This window comes from Spea bombifrons, chromosome 1, assembly GCF_027358695.1.
Source record: "Spea bombifrons isolate aSpeBom1 chromosome 1, aSpeBom1.2.pri, whole genome shotgun sequence".
NCBI classification, from domain to species: domain Eukaryota; kingdom Metazoa; phylum Chordata; class Amphibia; order Anura; family Pelobatidae; genus Spea; species Spea bombifrons.
This window is the reverse complement of record NC_071087.1, coordinates 154,386,657-154,403,396: the sequence shown is the minus strand read 5'-3', so window position 1 is coordinate 154,403,396 and position 16,740 is coordinate 154,386,657. Positions and strand designations below refer to the sequence as shown.

Genomic DNA, 16,740 nt, shown 5'->3' with positions numbered 1-16,740 from the left:
TAAACATGGATTAATATTTTGTTTAGTCACAGCTGTGGTTTGTGGTCAACTGGGAGACCAAGCCAGAAGTTGCCAATACAACTGGGTTGAAGCTCTTGGTGTATCTGTTGGGTGTAACTGCTTGAGGTGCTAAATAAGCCATCAGCTGGCAGGTGGTTAACGTCCTCAAGTTGGTCTAGAGGTGAATATTTGTTCAATAAGGCTGTGGCCAAGCCCTACATATTTGTGTTGGGTGTCTTATTGGGGAAGAGTAAAGTTTTACTTATATCTGTATGGATGCTATTGCTTAAGCAGTCACGATTTGGTTCAGTTCACACTAAACTCTATGTAACCTCTGTGTCGCATTATATATTACCTCTATCTATTCATACCTATTGCACCCTGTCCATATGGTGTGTTAGACTATATTATATGTCTATATATCATGTATATATTTTATATCTCTTTTATTATACAGCAAATGCCCACCTTACTGAATAAAGTTCCAAGAAATTTAAATTGAAGTTTTTAGCAAAAATATTTTGTTTAAAGTAAACTTTTGTGATTAAGTTAATATTCTGCCCGTGATTTATTTAGCATCTTGTCTTCTTTGCTTTTCAACTTGTTAGAAGCCTAATTTTAGCTTTTATGAGTGGGCTGCATCAAAATAAAGAATTAAAAGGTGATTATCAAACTGATCACGCAAATCCTATGTCCCTTATTTCCTCATGACATGCGGAGGCAGTAAAAGACAATCTGACCCAGAATGCTTACCCACTTGTGCTTTTAAAATTGTTGTCAACGACAAACAATATAAGCTGCACACAAAAGGAAATTTACTGTTTTCAGCATGAAAATTAAAAAGGGGACTTTTTTCCTATGTAATTTTCTAAATGATTATATTATTTCTTCTTAAAGGAGGTAAATATGTTGCATGGGAGAATAAATAGATGTTCTAAAACACCTAAAATAAAAGTGTGTTTTCTTAAATTCTTAGTTCTGAAATGATGGACCCACTAAAGTCTTTGTTATGAAATTATCTGGCCATCCAGAAAACGCTGCCATAAAAGACTATGTGCTATTAGAGTATTGGACAACTGCCATATTGAATAACTTTTCTGGACTTTTAACATATTTTTTGTCACATGTTATAAGAATAGGAGTTCTGAGGGACAGGAATCCCATATGCACAGATAGTGTATTAACCAACATGGACAATTCATTTATGTACGGTACTGTCAATCTAATCTAAACGGCCGCTGGGTGCTGATGCTGCCGGCCGGCGCTACTTTAATACTTTATTTATTTTTAATATGGCAAGCCGATCCGGCATATTAAATAAATTAAAAAAAGGATTAAAGTAGCTTCGGCCGGTGGCATCAGCACCCAGCGGCCGTTTAGGTAAGTTTTCCAGCAGTCTGATGGCCGCATAGTAATGGGAGCAGCGTGAGGGGTGAAAGGTGAGTGCGAGGGGGCGGAGCCACTTCACGTGACTTGCCTTCCTTAGGCTGCCAGCCCTCCCCTGCTGTCATTGTTCCACAGAGACCAACGATGACTGGGGACTGACAGGCTCACAGTCCTTCTGAAGACTTGTAACTTTCAAAGTAGAAACTTTATTTTTGTACAGCCCTTCCCCATACAGTCTGACGCGTTTCATCGACCAGTTGTGCTGCACAAAAATGATGTTTCCACCTTGGAAGTTACAACCTTTCATTCTTTACTGAAAGAGAAGGAAGGCTTAGAACCGCTTTATTTGAATGTTGCCATTATACGTGGCGAGATGACCCCTTGTCTTGATTCAGTCCCATCGGAGCCATTGATCCTTCAACACTAATGCATGAAGTACAAACAGTGTTAAATATCGCTGCTATCATTTTTGTACCACATGTCCATACTTGAAATACAAGCAATAAGTCACTTTGAAGTATGGAAGTTTTTTTTTTTTTGACGTTCGAAGGTTTGTTCTATGTAGCTGCTTTTTAACTGAAATTTAAATATGAATTCTCAGATGTTCACGAACCAAATATTGAAACAATCTAATCCTTATTACATCCTGTATTTAAACACATTTTAATTTCAAGCCTGGGCAGCGCTGTAGGCTCGTCTTTCCAAGATATCACTTGTTTGCCAACAAACACCCTTCGGTGTTCACTGAAGATATTTAAGAAGTTTGACAAACTTTTTTTTAAATAGTTTCAGTCCAACAAAAAAAAACAACTAAGAACATCGATACTGTATATATATTCAATGCAATAACCTACACATTTGTTATGTAGTCATGAAGGGTTAATCCTGACTATTGCAAATATTAACCCATGAAATGTTACAAAAACTAGTAAACCAAAAGGAACCTTCCACGCTGACTGTTACTGAATACAATTAAACCCTAACAAAGCCGAGCAGACAAAGGATATCTCAATGGTGATGGTAATAAACTGTATACTATGGAGGTTGGCGTTTGTTCTCCTCAAGGTCAGTCCCAACAATTAAATATATTAACATTTTATAATCTACAACTTTAAGAAGCGGTGCGTTAATGACATTTAATGTGGTGCTGCTGGCCTACTGTATAAATACAAAAAAAAAACACAAAATAACACCCCTCTAGGTATTGCACAAAGGTGTAGAGGTTTTCCATCTCTTGCTCTGAAATATTTTTGAGGTACAGCGTACCCTAAAAAGAGCTCGCATATCTGACTTAGAAATAATGATGGTATCAATAATGCGTAAACAATATCTCAAGCATGTGGTGTCTCCTTCTCTCCTTTCTTATGGACTTCAGTAAGTACTTTAAATTGTATCGAATAAAAACAAAGTAAATCACAAGAAATGAAGTCATAAGAATGTTCTTTTTCACGCTGCACACTATTAAGTTAGTGTTTAGTCAATCAGTTAAATCTACCATCAGAAGCAATAAAAGCCGCTTTTTACAGTAGCCGACTATCGATCTTTCACGACTTCATCTCTTGATGTATTTCTTTTTAATATACCTCCATTTGGATTTCATTTAGGAGTAGCAAGAAAACCATGCGGATGGAAAAAATCCCAGGCCTTCAAATAAAAAGATTTTATTTTCTCTAACCCTCCCCCCATAACTATCACTGCATATAGTAGTCGGTCATAAAAAGAAATAATCGATCATTGTACAAGATAATCATTTTATAAGAAATCCGCAGCTCACTCTAGTCTCCGCTCAATGGTGAATACAGTATAATGTTCGTATAAAATTATCTTAACATACTCATAATCATTTAAAAATTAAGTAGAAGGTAACAAAAAGTCACGCTAACTATTGATTTGATTTAGGTTATTCTTCTGTTTGTTCACCTTGCGTTTTGTTAAATGATAAATGTAAATTATTACCGTGCCATGGGACACCTGACCATTACACCTACAAGGACTTTCATGATATTGCAATCTAAATACATAGACATTAATATGACGTTGGTCCCCTCTTTGTAGCTATAACAGCTTCTGCTCTTCTGGAAAGATGTTGGGCAGTTTCCGTGGGAAGTTTTGCCCGTTCATCCAGTAGAGATTTGTGAGGTCAGGTAATGATGTTGGACTCTCTCTTAATCTCCGTTCCAGTTCATCCTAAAAGTGTTCGATGGGGTTGAGGTCAGGGCTCTGTGCGGCCGGTCAAGTTATTCCACACAAAACTAACCATGGGGAACAGTCTTGCTGGAATAGAAAAAGGACCTTCCACAAACTGCTCCCACAAAGTTGGAAGAATGATGCCCACAGGGGCCAGTATGGCCCAGAGTGGGCCCTGACTGAGATCCTGAATAGGGCTAGGCCTTGGCGCCAATTTTTGTAGGTAGAAGGTGGGTTTAGGGAGTCTTTTTTAAAGGGGTTGTGACACGAGGCTGAGGGACATTTTTTGCAGTCGCCTTACCCTGTTTATTGTGGTATGTTGGGGTATTTGTGTTATGTTGGGGGTATTTATGACGGTTTGGGCATCTTGTCCGTCCCTGTGTGGTGGTTCCTAGTTTGCCTGGTAGGCTTTAGGGTTTTTGTTAATTATTTATGTTTATTGATGTTATTTATTATATTTATGTGTTCCGTTTGGCAGTCTTTGCCCTGTTTACGCAACAAGGTGTCGGGCCTATGGTTGCGTGGCAATGACTTGGTTAATAAATAATATTGTCTGTGGCCTTTTCTGGTGTCTGTCATTATTGGGTTAAGGGAAATAGGGTGGGGGGGGCACGGCCCGGATATCGAGGGTAATGCAGTCGTAGCATTGTCCAAAAATGTCTTGTTATGCAGAAGGGGATACATTAATGTCTATGTATTTAGAATGTGATGTCATAACAGTTCCTGTTGGTGTAATGGCCTGGTGTCCCAATAGTACATACATAGACATTGACCAACTGATGTATTCCCTGTGAGTATGCATTGTGTCATTTATTTATGTATCAATCTGTTAATCCACATTATGGCTAGAAACAGAACAGTGTTTGCTACTATTCAGAATGCAGAGGAATGTTTTCAAGCAGCTCATTGTCTGTGCGGCGGAATAAATTCCTTCTGCTAACAGCAAATTCTGCAGAAAAATGCAAAGCAGGCGCAAGACGTCATCGTTGAAAAGCAATACCCAAATCAGGCAGCTGGTTATATCACCGACGTGAGTGTCATTTGACAGCGTCTGGCTGTCTCACATTGGAACGTTCAAAATGAAACAGCTATTCATCTAAATATTGTACGTCGGAGTGCAGCTGCAGGAAAAAACATTGTAATTGTGGAGAAAAACATCCGATTGTCAGCACGTAAACAACTGAATGACACTCTGATAATGTGGAGAATACTATTCATTTGGCGTAAATTGTCATTATGGGAAAGAGCTTGAATATATTGCTGGTTATTATTTATTAACCCCTTAAGGACAATGGGCGGTCCCTAAACCCATCGAAAACAATGCATTTTGAGCCCGTACATGTACGGGCTTTGTCATTAAGGGGTTAAACACCAACATTTTTAGCATATCTTTACAGCAGAGAAGCAAGGTATTGAAGTATAGAATTTGACAGCAGTCATGACCCATTCTGCCCCATTTGCTGTAAAGACTCAGACCTTAATCCATCATTGGTCTCGTCTTAGATTCAGAAGCCGTATGCCACATGCATGCTTAAATTTCCTCACTGTAGTAACATAAATCACTCCTGCTGGGAGGCTGTTCCACTTATCTACCAACCTCTCAGCAGAGTAGAGGGTGAGCTGCCATACCGCTCCAACAACCGGGAGATTCCCCGCGGTAAGCCGGAGAAGTGAAGCTTGACCCGGAGTCTCTGGGGTGAAAACCCGAGAATTCCCAGGTATGCTGATGTAGCAATAATGATTTTTCATGATTTTTCATGATTTTTCTTTTTGTGATGATCATACTGTTTCAAGTATTTTTTTTTTTTAATACTCAACAGCAACCCAACAGCGTCTAACAAAACACTAAAAGGGACTTAAAATATCAGGCTCAATAGTATTAGGCCAGTTGAATTATCTAAATAGTGAAAAGACTTAGGCTAGGGAGAGGTTTCTTTATACAAACACAAGTCGATATAGATGACAGGGTCCCTTTAAACGCTAAAAAAAGTAAAGACCACTCTTACCAGGCCTTGGCATGCGCTAATGGCAGCAAATCCGCTGCCCGTATCTTGCTGTTGCACAGTACCAACGAGGTGGCAATTACTTCCCGAACGTGGAGTGATCTTCACACTACTGAGTTTTCCAGCCCTCCTTTCTAAGATATAATCATCGGACAAGAATCCATCATGGACGGTCATGTTAAAGAGTAGCTCTTCTGTTTTGTAGAGGATTCTGTAATGTACTCTTTGAGAGTTAAGGTCCCGCTTTCTTCTCTTGCTTTTGACGTTGTGGAATAAGCTGTGGGATAAAAAAGCTCCATTTTCATCCACTTTCACTGGCTCAACTATTTCATAAGCAGCTGGTAAAGTGCCCGCAATGTGTTCTGAAAATAGAAAGAAATGCAAAAAGCAACTTATTAGGAAAACTCTAAAAATAGGTACATAGAATTTAAAGAATACAAACTTCTTAAGTGCTTGTCATTTACAATATAACGGTATATATATATATATATATATATATATATATATATATATATATATATATATATTTATTTTTTATTATTATTTTTTTAATTTTATTATTATTATTTTTTTTTCTCTCTCAATGCTTGGGTGTTACTTCCAGTTAAAATGCATACATAAAGGAGAAAAAGCCCACTACAACAGAAATTACAGGCAGAACTTTACTGTTAAAATGTCAATCATTTATATGAATATACTACCACCATCATCAACACAATAATTGCAGAGATGGGATACACAAAGGGCTATCAACAAAAAGTGAATATTAAACATCAAACAAATAGTGGCCGCAAAAATCTACTAAACTACAAAAAGTTAAAAGGAATACAAATAATGTTATCTGTTCTATAAATGCATACCACCCAACAGTCCCGGCCCCCGATTTTTAGGCACTGTCCAATTGTCTGACTGGCCCAGGGAGCTGTAAAATCCATAGAGGTCTGACCATTTTGGACCATTGATTGGCCCTTCTCTTCACCTTCTCGATACTCCAGTATACTTAGCTCAGGGCTGTGCCTCATTAAATGTGAATTTCATTTGTAAAGCAGACTACAAAAGGAAATAGAGCCTCTGATCGCTGATCTTCTAAGGTTGGTATCCCCGCAGCTAGTTGTTTGTAAGTGTAAATGTGTTACATTTCACAGAAGTACCGCAAATAATTAAATTGTCTTAATGAGGTATCATAAATGATACACTACGTCATGTAGGACTAATTATAAGAAGTATACATGATGGAAATGATGGAAAGGTCAGGATAACAAGATGGTAACAATGAAATAAATAGGTAACACAATTCATAATTTGTATTTTATTTTATTTGAATGTGGAATGGATTAAATTGATTAAACTAAAAGATTTAGTCCCATGATAATTAATTACCCAGAATTTCAGCTGTACCTTCAATTTAAGTGCTTAATAACTCTTTTGTGTCATAATGCATTTGAAGGTATAATTCACTTGATTTCTTGTTATTCGTAAAATGAACTTGATATATTCTGGGAAACCCAAAGACAAGACCAAGGGACAAATAACATAATGAATACTAGATGGGTCAAATGGTTCTTATCTGCCATCAAATTCTATGTTTCTGCTTTGTTAAAAAATGAATTAACATTTTTTTCTGTGAAAATCAGAAGACATATCTCATTTTATTAGGGAAAAGAAGAAATGTCGGTGCGCTAAGCTAGTCACAGGCTCAAATAATACAAATGTATAATACGAGGCCTACCAAACAGGTGTAAGCATGCAGCAAGAAACAGTGTATTGGCTGTACAATGTATACAAGAAACAAAAACTGTCTGCGCTTCTCACCCTAATAAAGTTGGCAACAAATATATAAACATAATATAAATGAGAGGTTTTGGTTATATGAATTGGCCAAAGCATAATTAAGCTCACCCGCCACGTCAAGGCACATATCTCATTTTATTATTTTGTTTAAAAAACGTAATTGTTCCACAGTATAGTATCTCAATGTTTTCTTTTAATTTTCTATATACCGTAATTATTTTCCCTTTTTTTTTACCTCCTTAATGTAAAAAAAAGCATCTAAATCAACATGCATTGTAGCACACCATTAACCTCACATTATCCACAGAATGTGCAATTAAGACTCAATTCAATAGTTTTATGAATTTATTATAGATATCACTTGAAACATTTTGGCCACATCTCTGCATGACTCTAATAATACTCTCAGTCTTTACAATACTAATCTCCTCCATACATATTGTGAGCAGGGCCCTCGTTTTTTATTGTGCAGTATCAGCTTGTCTTAGTCTGACAGTTCTATGTTTTTTATACCCCCTGGCATTGCAGGAAGCACCGCATAAATTGTTCCCACTATAAGTAAAAGATAAGAAGAAAGAAGAAGACAAAAGAAGAAAGAAGGAAGAAGAAGAAAACGGATAAAGAAGAAAGAACAGCCATGGATGGGAATTTGTTAAGAGACAGAGTCATTGGTTCAGGTATGGGGTATTTTGGCTCCAGAGTTGAAATCACAGCCCATCATTTTGCATGAATGAAAGGGCTGCTTGACTGGCTATTATTATTATTATTATTTTTAATTATTTTATATGTCATCATATTCCACAGCACTGTACAATGTGCAACAAGTGGTGCATAACATAACAATTTGAGTAACAGAAACAAAAGGTAAGGAGGAGAGCATGCAATCTAGAGGGTGTTTGGGTATATTATACAAGAAGTAAAAGTGCCCACACTAGCATAAGTATTGTCCAAAGGCAGGAGAGGGACTAGGAAAGGAAGTCAAGCAGGCGAAGAAAGAAGACCGAAGAACAAGAAGAATCAGTAGAGCTGCGGAAAAGGAGACGGAGACACAGAAGCGGTCGGCAGAGAATGTAGGAAGACATTGACAGAAGGCTTAAAAGAGTGAGTGTGAGTGAAATAGAGTGTGAGTAAGAGTGAGTGGGAGTGTAAAAAAAACAACGAAATGCAAATTAAATTTGGAGCTCTCTGCTTTGTTTTTGTTTGTTTCATTCGGTGTCCACCCTCGTTTTTTTGGCCATTTGTATGCACAAGGCTTGTGAGCAGGAATCATGGAAGGTTATAAATCTGACTTCCGATCTCTTTGGATGAATCTGAGACAAGGATTTGATTCTCTCCCTCCCCGAGGGCTGGCATCAATAGTATTTAGAAAAGAGGCATGTCCACAGTTAATAGTGCAGTAAGACATACAAATTACCCTGATACCATTTAGCTTCAGTCCCTTATTGGGGCGATGAGCCATATATATTCATTAGGACATCCAGTGCTGGATTAAGAGATTTAAGGGGATAAAAAAAATGACGCATTATTAAAAAAAAGCTATTATTACACTCAGTAGCGGGGACAATGAGGTGCTGGCCCACCAAACCATTCCCCTCCAGTATCACCTCTCTGACAACCCATCCGCTTGGTATTACAACTATTAAGTATTGCCAATATATTATTTTAGAAATAAACTTTTTAGGCTGATTAAGAAACATTAGCCTGAAGTCTCAGCTCCATCATGCCCTACGTTAATCATGCCCTGAGGACATTTACTACCAATATAGACAAACACCCAAACCAATGATGGGGACATTTTGTTCTCTATATTCTGTTTAATCTAGACTTTTATAGACTTGAACGAGTGAAGCCAATTCAAACATTATTTTACATTCAATCATGATCGGTTTTCCTGTTCTTTGTTTGTCCTCAAACAGTTCTGGTATGGAGAAGAATTGTACCTGGATTGTATATTTACGATTCTCTGTTAGAATTTGTAACAGAACATTGGAGACGATGGCGAGAAAAAAAAATCTTGGTAACTGTCAAATGAAATTACTTGGAGGGAGAGAGTGCTCTGGGCTAATAATTATTATACACACATCAAACCGTGTTAGTATGTGGAGTAGCGTGAAAGGCCATTTGCGAAGAATAACAGTCTTATTGTATATTTCTGTGACTTTTCTGACTTTTCCACTAGACACTTTGTATCTGACAAACAATATTATTGCATTTAGTATTTGGTTGACTTTTATGTATGGAACAGTAAAAGGTTTTATAAATCGAATGACTAGCATTTAGAGGCTTTTGATTTATGTTTTGACTGGGAAGGATACACTTTACCCATAATCCTTTTGGTTACAACTGACCCTGGAACAAACGTTATTTGTTACTTGGATATAATTGCACCTCAAGAGGCTGGGAAAAATATCAACAAGTTTAAATTCTGAAATTAAGTACCGCATTTGCTCGATTATAAGACGACCCTGATTATAAGACGACCCTCCAAATCTTAATATTAATTTAGGAAAAAAAGAAAAAGCCTGAATATAAGACGACCCTATAGGAAAAAAGTTTTACCAGTAAATGTTAATTCATGTAAACTACTTTTTTTTTATAAAAGCCATGATTGAGAAAAAATATTTTGGTTTTATTTCCTTCTATTTTCCAACCTGCCCCCCAGTTATGCACATCTGCCCCAGAAATGCCTTATACCCCCTATATGCCACTGTGCCGCATGATATGCCTTGTAACTCTCTAAATGCCACTGTGCCCCATGATATGCCTTTTAACCCTATATGCCACTGTGCCCCATGATATGCCTTTTGACCCCCCTATGTGCCACTCTGCCTCCAGAAATGCCTTATACCCCTATATGCCACTCTGGCATTTAGAGGGTTAAATGGCATATTATGGGGAAGAGTGGCATATAGGGAGGTTTAAGGCATTTCAGGAGGCAGAGTGGCATATAGAGGGTTAAAGAGGCATTTCTGGAGGCAGAGTGGCATTAAGGGGGTTAAAAGGCATTTCACAGAGCACTCTGCCTCCAGAAATGCCTTATGCCCCCCGTTTAACACTCACGTTTAAAAATCCTCGTCTTATAATCGAGCAAATACGGTAAGTCTGCCCCAGAGACCTTTCCACCCAATGAAGACATGTCTTCTGCTAAGGTAGAACATAGAAGGTCTTTCCCTATAATGTGTAAATTCTTATTCATAAATACAGGCATACCTCCCAATAGTCTCGATTTTCTCAGGACTGTCCTGGGCAGCTGCCCCACTGTCCAACTGTTGAGTGTTGACTGGCCCAAGGAGCCAGTGCAAACAGTGATGTATTTACCTTCAGCATTGCCCTAGGAATACCCCAGGGAAGTGTTTCAGTTTGGACACATGAAATGTATGGGCGTAAATTCACGGAGTCCAGATAAGTGAATCAGATGGTTACGGCTATTATTAGAGCAGAAAATATGCAAAAAAATAATATGATGACAGCTGTTCAATCTATAAATTTGATAACTCAATCCCAGATAAATGGCCCAATAGTATAGTGGCCCAAAGACAATTTACTCCAGTCCTGGCTTACACCAAAAGGGCCTGCATGGACAACTGGTGAAAAAAGCATGATAGGCTCTGCGAATGTATCTTCCAACGCATCAGATTAAGTAAAGGGTTATATTGTAAATGACAATATGTCATTTTCTTTTACCACTTTGACATTGAACGCCCAAGATAAAGTAGCCGTGTTTCTGTGTCTATTTGCTTTATGTGGGCTCATCATATGTCCCTGGAAAAAGGATTGTCTCTTATGTGCTCAACGCCTAATGTATAGTGCATACTTCCGCAGACCCCATAACCTTTTAAATTATACATATGCTTTTAGCAGCGTGGGGAGATTTAAGTGCCGTCCTCCATCTATATAGTACAATACACCACCATACACATTTCTACAACGTCCATTCAAAAGATAAATAATGATCGCAGGCTACGAAAATATCAGTAAATTTTCTACTTACAGAAACACGCGTTTGTTCTTCAAAGAAAGAGGGCCTTGTTTGGTTATGATAATCCTTGATGCGGGGCATTAATGGCTGTGTACACTATTGGATGATGGGAGAATCAATAGGTCACATCTGTTTATAACTGGTTCTACATTTATCAGATAACCGGGCTGCTGTTTCAGCCGACAAAAAGGTTGGAAATTAATTTTAAACAGCAAGATACACAGTTACAGAAAGAGCCGTTCTAATTTGTCACAGCAACAAGAAGGAAATTGCATTATTTCACTAATTCCTAAATTGAAAAGAATCTGCAAAGCCTGACATCCAAAGTGTAATTTAATTTCCTGCAGTATTATAACCCAATTTATCAAAAAACTATTTTAAGTAGAGCAGTGTACTGCATATATATATATATATATATATATATATATATATATACATATATACACACACACACACACTATCCTTGGTGTGTTCTTTTTTTGCTTTCTTTATTACTTTTAGTATATATACACTGTATACATGCATACAATAAGGCCAAAGGTGGTAAAATATAATCAGTTGGTACCTATTATTCAGTAATACATATTTAACACTATTTTTTTTTATATCTTTGTTAAATCTTCATGTGGAATTTCCATTTGCATAAATATTCTCTTCATACACCATTTGCTTACACATTTTACAAACTCTTGTGACACTATATTTCACATCCCAGCACACATGGGAGTTGTATTTGTCTTGTAATGATTAACGGTCCTAATGTCCAGATGTTTGGTCCTGCTTGTGCCCACGTTAGGGCCTCTGAAGAACGACATCAGTTGAAATACCTTTTGGAGCCTTGTCAAAGGAGCTTAGTGAAGCAACTTAAGGACGTTGTTCTCTTTAGTGCTTCTCTAGCTCCAAATTATTTATAATGGGATAATTTATACATAAAGTCCAAGGAAGTTCTGCAGAATCCCCCCCATACATTTGCAATGGGAGCCACACAAAAAAAAATTGTGACTTCTCAGCTATCATAATGTATATATGAGGGACGTTGGAAAAGTTTCTGCACTTTTTTTTATATAAAATACATATATAAAAATGTTGAAACTTTTCGATAAATGTAATTCTAGTTTTCCCATACCCCTTGGAATGTGTGTACTGTAAGAAGCACTGTGTACATTGTTGGTGCATAATAATAATAATAATAATAATAATAGTATCAATAATAATAATAGTATCAATAATAAAAACAATAATAATAATAATAATAATAATAGTATCAATAATAATAATAGTATCAATAATAAAACCAATAATAATAATAATAATAATTGTGACTGATATGTCACTTTAACTCCTACATGTTGATTTTTGCAGCACGTTTAATTCTCAAAATAATATCTGCAAAGTAAGAAGAAAATGTAAATAAATACTATAAATCGTTTTTATAAATTGAAGGATTGTTGGGGAAATCTATAGCCAATTAAAGCTTTTGCTCTCTGTGGCATTTACATTGAAAACAGAACACAACAAAGTTGGACAGGTTTCAAACCCTCTGCTTATTTATAAACCACATTCCTTGCTCTGCTGATATTTTACATTTGAGCAATTTTATTGAAAGATAAAAACAAAAACAAGAAAAACCAGGGTACAACATAATAAGAAACAGATAGCATAGCTTAATGACACAGTACCCCAGTAACCTCCCAATGAGAGAGAAAAAACCCCAAAAAACACTGCAATACATGGAGGCTAACAAGAAAACTCCAAACAGTGATCACCCTCCTTCCCCCCAAAAAAAAACATTACATCATGGTAATCAAAAATAAAGATAAAGTCAATTATGTAGTCACACTCTGTCCATTGTCAAGTAAACCATTGGATGTCTTACGCACACGGGTCTCTTCCCTGAAGCAACTGTACACTCAACCAAGACGTATCCTGGAACCTTTGTTGTATCTGAAGTTTCAAGGCATTGTCCAGCATGTCAATAAAACAATTTGGTGTCTCTTTATTTGTTCAATGACGTGTCTGGGGTGATTTGAAGAGCACGGCCACGCAGGGCGGAAAAAAAAGTTCGGGAACTATGCCAGAAGTGCGAATTGGGGGACACGGCCAGAAGTTATGGTAAAGGTCTGCTCCTGCCAGACCACACTTGGGGCAAGAACCTGAGGGCAGTATTCCCATAAGAAATTGGCGATGGAGATATGCCTGATGAACAATAAGTGCTGGCCCGGAGCAGCCTATAAGTGGATACTGTAGAGCTGATTAAATGTGACCTGTCAACATCGGAGAAGTGAGTCATCCGTGCTTCCGCGCTTTTAGAAACAGGAGTCTCTCACAGTAACCCATAAACAAATTTAGTGGTGATATGGTGAGTCTTCAAAACAGGAAAAGTGGGGGGACTAAATGGGCCTAATGGTTCTTATCTGCCGTCAAATTGTGTGTTTCTATTTAACAGGTGCTGTGGGTTTGAAGGTTCTTACACAAATGAAAGAAGTCCACGTTGATGTTGAGAACACAGTGGGATAATTTAACCACGCATAGTGGAGGCATAGGGCTCCTGAGTCTAAGAAAAGACAAAGGACCCATTAAGGTTAGAGTCTTCACAGCAAGAAAAACGCGCAGACTAGACGGGCCGAATGGTTCTTATCTTCCAGCAAACTCTATGGTTCTAATGGAAGTGTAAAGCTACACATGAATGGCCATGTTTGTTATTCATTATGAAGACAGGAAGAGGAAATATTTGACTTTCCTGCAAACGCACAGGATTACAAATTTTGAGCTTGGGGGAGTCCTGTTTTAAAGAGCTTCCCCTACTTTAAATTCAAGTAAACAGTGGATTATCAGGGAAGCACTTTGGAAATGCAATCGCTGAAGAACGCAAGAATGATCCCAATTTATGTGGAAACCATTCATAGTCCCACTGCATATTAGTGAATAGACCCTTATGTGTAACTTTTTATATTCAAGTACATAATAGTAAAAACAAATATTTTAGAAGTACTTTCTTGCTTTTATATGGAATTAACATTGACGGGGGGGGTTATGTTTTTATATTTTATTCAAGCGCATTTTAGGAATAAACCTTATTAATAAAAAAAAAATGTTTGACACTTATCGGAATATATTAGCGCAGATTGCAGTAGGGTAATGAAGTATTCAAGTGTGTTAATGCGGGTCTATGCTTTCAAATACCTAGCAGACATTCTATTATTCACCTCAATGCAGTCTTATCTATCTATCAGACTAGGAATGCATGAAATACCAGTATATATATATATATATATATAATAAAATTGAATTGAGTGTATTTTAAAAAGAGTTATTGGAAACAACTAAACTCAGCAAATAATCCATTAAAACGTATCTGTTACCTGATTTGAGGCCAAAAAACAAGATGTGCACGCCTAAATAATAATTTAAAAAAATAATAGGCGGAAGTGCCCAGACCTGCAGTATCCTCCAAAGGTATAAACAAAACCATAATTGATAGTCGTGCAATATATACAGTTTGGTCTCTCCTGTCTGTTATTTGCATACTGCTAAAGTTATAAAAAGGCATTGCATAAACCTTATATCACCTTAGAATAACGATACTTCAAAGCTTTCCCCTTGCTTTTATTGTCATATTATTGCTATAGGCTGGGACTGGCTATCCGGTGCACCAGGCATATGCCTAGTAGGCTGGTGGCTGGTAGGGTTACATTCTTACTGACACTCCTATGGCAGATCGGCATACCTGGGAACTCTCTTGGTTTTGCCTGGAGACTTCAAGTGCTGTTCCTCCGGGTCACTAAGGAGAAACTCCGGGATGTGGGAGCAGAGTTGCAGAACGTCCAACTCCCTACCCACTTCCCTATTAAAAATACTGTGTTTCCTCGGCGACACTGCCCACTAACGCCAGCGGGGCCACCCACAATGTCAGCGAGATGGCACAAAGACAGCAGGACCAGCCACTGACATCAGTGGGACCAACCACAATGTTATTGAGATGGCTTAAAGATAGCAGCGGGACCAGCCACCAACATCAGTAGGAGCTGCTACCCACATCCCGCCAGAAAGTCCTCAAGTATACAAATCAGGTGCTGGAGGGATCGGCAACCACACATGACTGCTTCTTGTCCCCAATATAACCCTAATAGCTGCAACAATGTTGCAGCTACCCACCAATGAAATAAGACCCTGACTTATGCCCTGGGCATGAGCCAGCAGTCATGACCCCCTTCCCCATTGGTCCAGGGGGCCCCTTTGTGTGATTATAATGATGTAACGTGCAAGGGCTACCTAAGTATCCCCAGTCTGACCCTGATTTCAAGGGACTTTGCCTAGTGGGGTCTTCTAGTCTGTATGCTTATGATAGAAGGTCCTTGAACCTGGAGTGGATAGCAGGTAGGACTTTATTCTACCCCCGCCAACCAAAAGTAATGCCCCACGGGGCCTGCAATCAGCTGTGTGACCAACTCCGGACAAATATTTGGCAGATGACAGTGATAATGCTCTGATCGGTTTTCACCAGAGAAAAGTTATAATTTTTAAATGCTCCACTCCACAAACTGGGGGAAAAATGAATTCTGGATATGCAACTATTTTAACAAAAATGACATTATCTGGATCTGCAGGAAGTTCCGAATGTTACTCCATAAAACAATGATTAAATAGTGTCATAGATAGAGCCAGCTTTTGACTTGGAGAATACATGATGATAAAACATAAAATTAACCCATTCATTAGTTTGTGTGTTTTTTCCCTGTAAATGTATGTTAGCTTGATATTCCATAATAGAGTCACCACCTAAAATGTATCCACATTACATTATACAATTCTATCTATCATGACTAACGTAAATACAGTTTTTAGGCTAGGTCTTATGCTACATAGCGATACTAAACACTGTTAACTTTATTGTTTTGGGCCTGTTTAAATGTCTTCATAAAACAGCTCTACAAACGACTGACCCCTTTTAGTATTTACAAGTCGCAGGAAAACCCGATACACAAACTTGCTTCAAATTACCCAATTAACATCAGTTTACTGCCAAAAGCTTTCAGCTGTTTTACAAACAGATGTGTCCATGTTGTATGTGCTAAACCCAGCTGAACAAATGTTATATTTCATTTGCAGAAAGAGGGGGAGAGGGAGAGAGACAGGGCCCGGTGTGAGAGGGGGAGAGGGAGAGAGAGACAGGGCCCGGTGTGAGAGGGGGAGAGAGACAGGGCCCGGTGTGAGAGGGGGAGAGGGAGAGAGACAGGGCCCGGTGTGAGAGGGGGAGAGGGAGAGAGACAGGGCCCAGTGTGAGAGGGGGAGAGAGCAGAGAGGGGGAGAGAGCAGAGAGGGGGTCCTGCAGTGATACAGAGACGCAGGCATGGAATGAGGAAGATAAAATAAAAGTAATAGGAAGTGCAGCTG

The 16,740-nt window shown here is 38.2% G+C and overlaps 2 protein-coding genes across 2 annotated transcripts in view; both read right to left on the bottom strand.

The window, feature by feature from the left end:
- Positions 1–16,740, bottom strand: part of C1QTNF3 (C1q and TNF related 3) — a 278,698-nt gene that overhangs the window by 73,195 nt on the left and 188,763 nt on the right. The gene's annotated exons all lie outside the window — the stretch shown is intronic.
- The window catches only part of ADAMTS12 (ADAM metallopeptidase with thrombospondin type 1 motif 12), a 161,570-nt gene that overhangs the window by 142,895 nt on the left and 1,935 nt on the right, over positions 1–16,740 (bottom strand). The window contains exon 2 of the mRNA XM_053448139.1: positions 5,580–5,938. Within this exon, the coding sequence (XP_053304114.1) occupies positions 5,580–5,938 (359 nt within the window). The remainder of the gene's footprint in view (positions 1–5,579; positions 5,939–16,740) is intronic.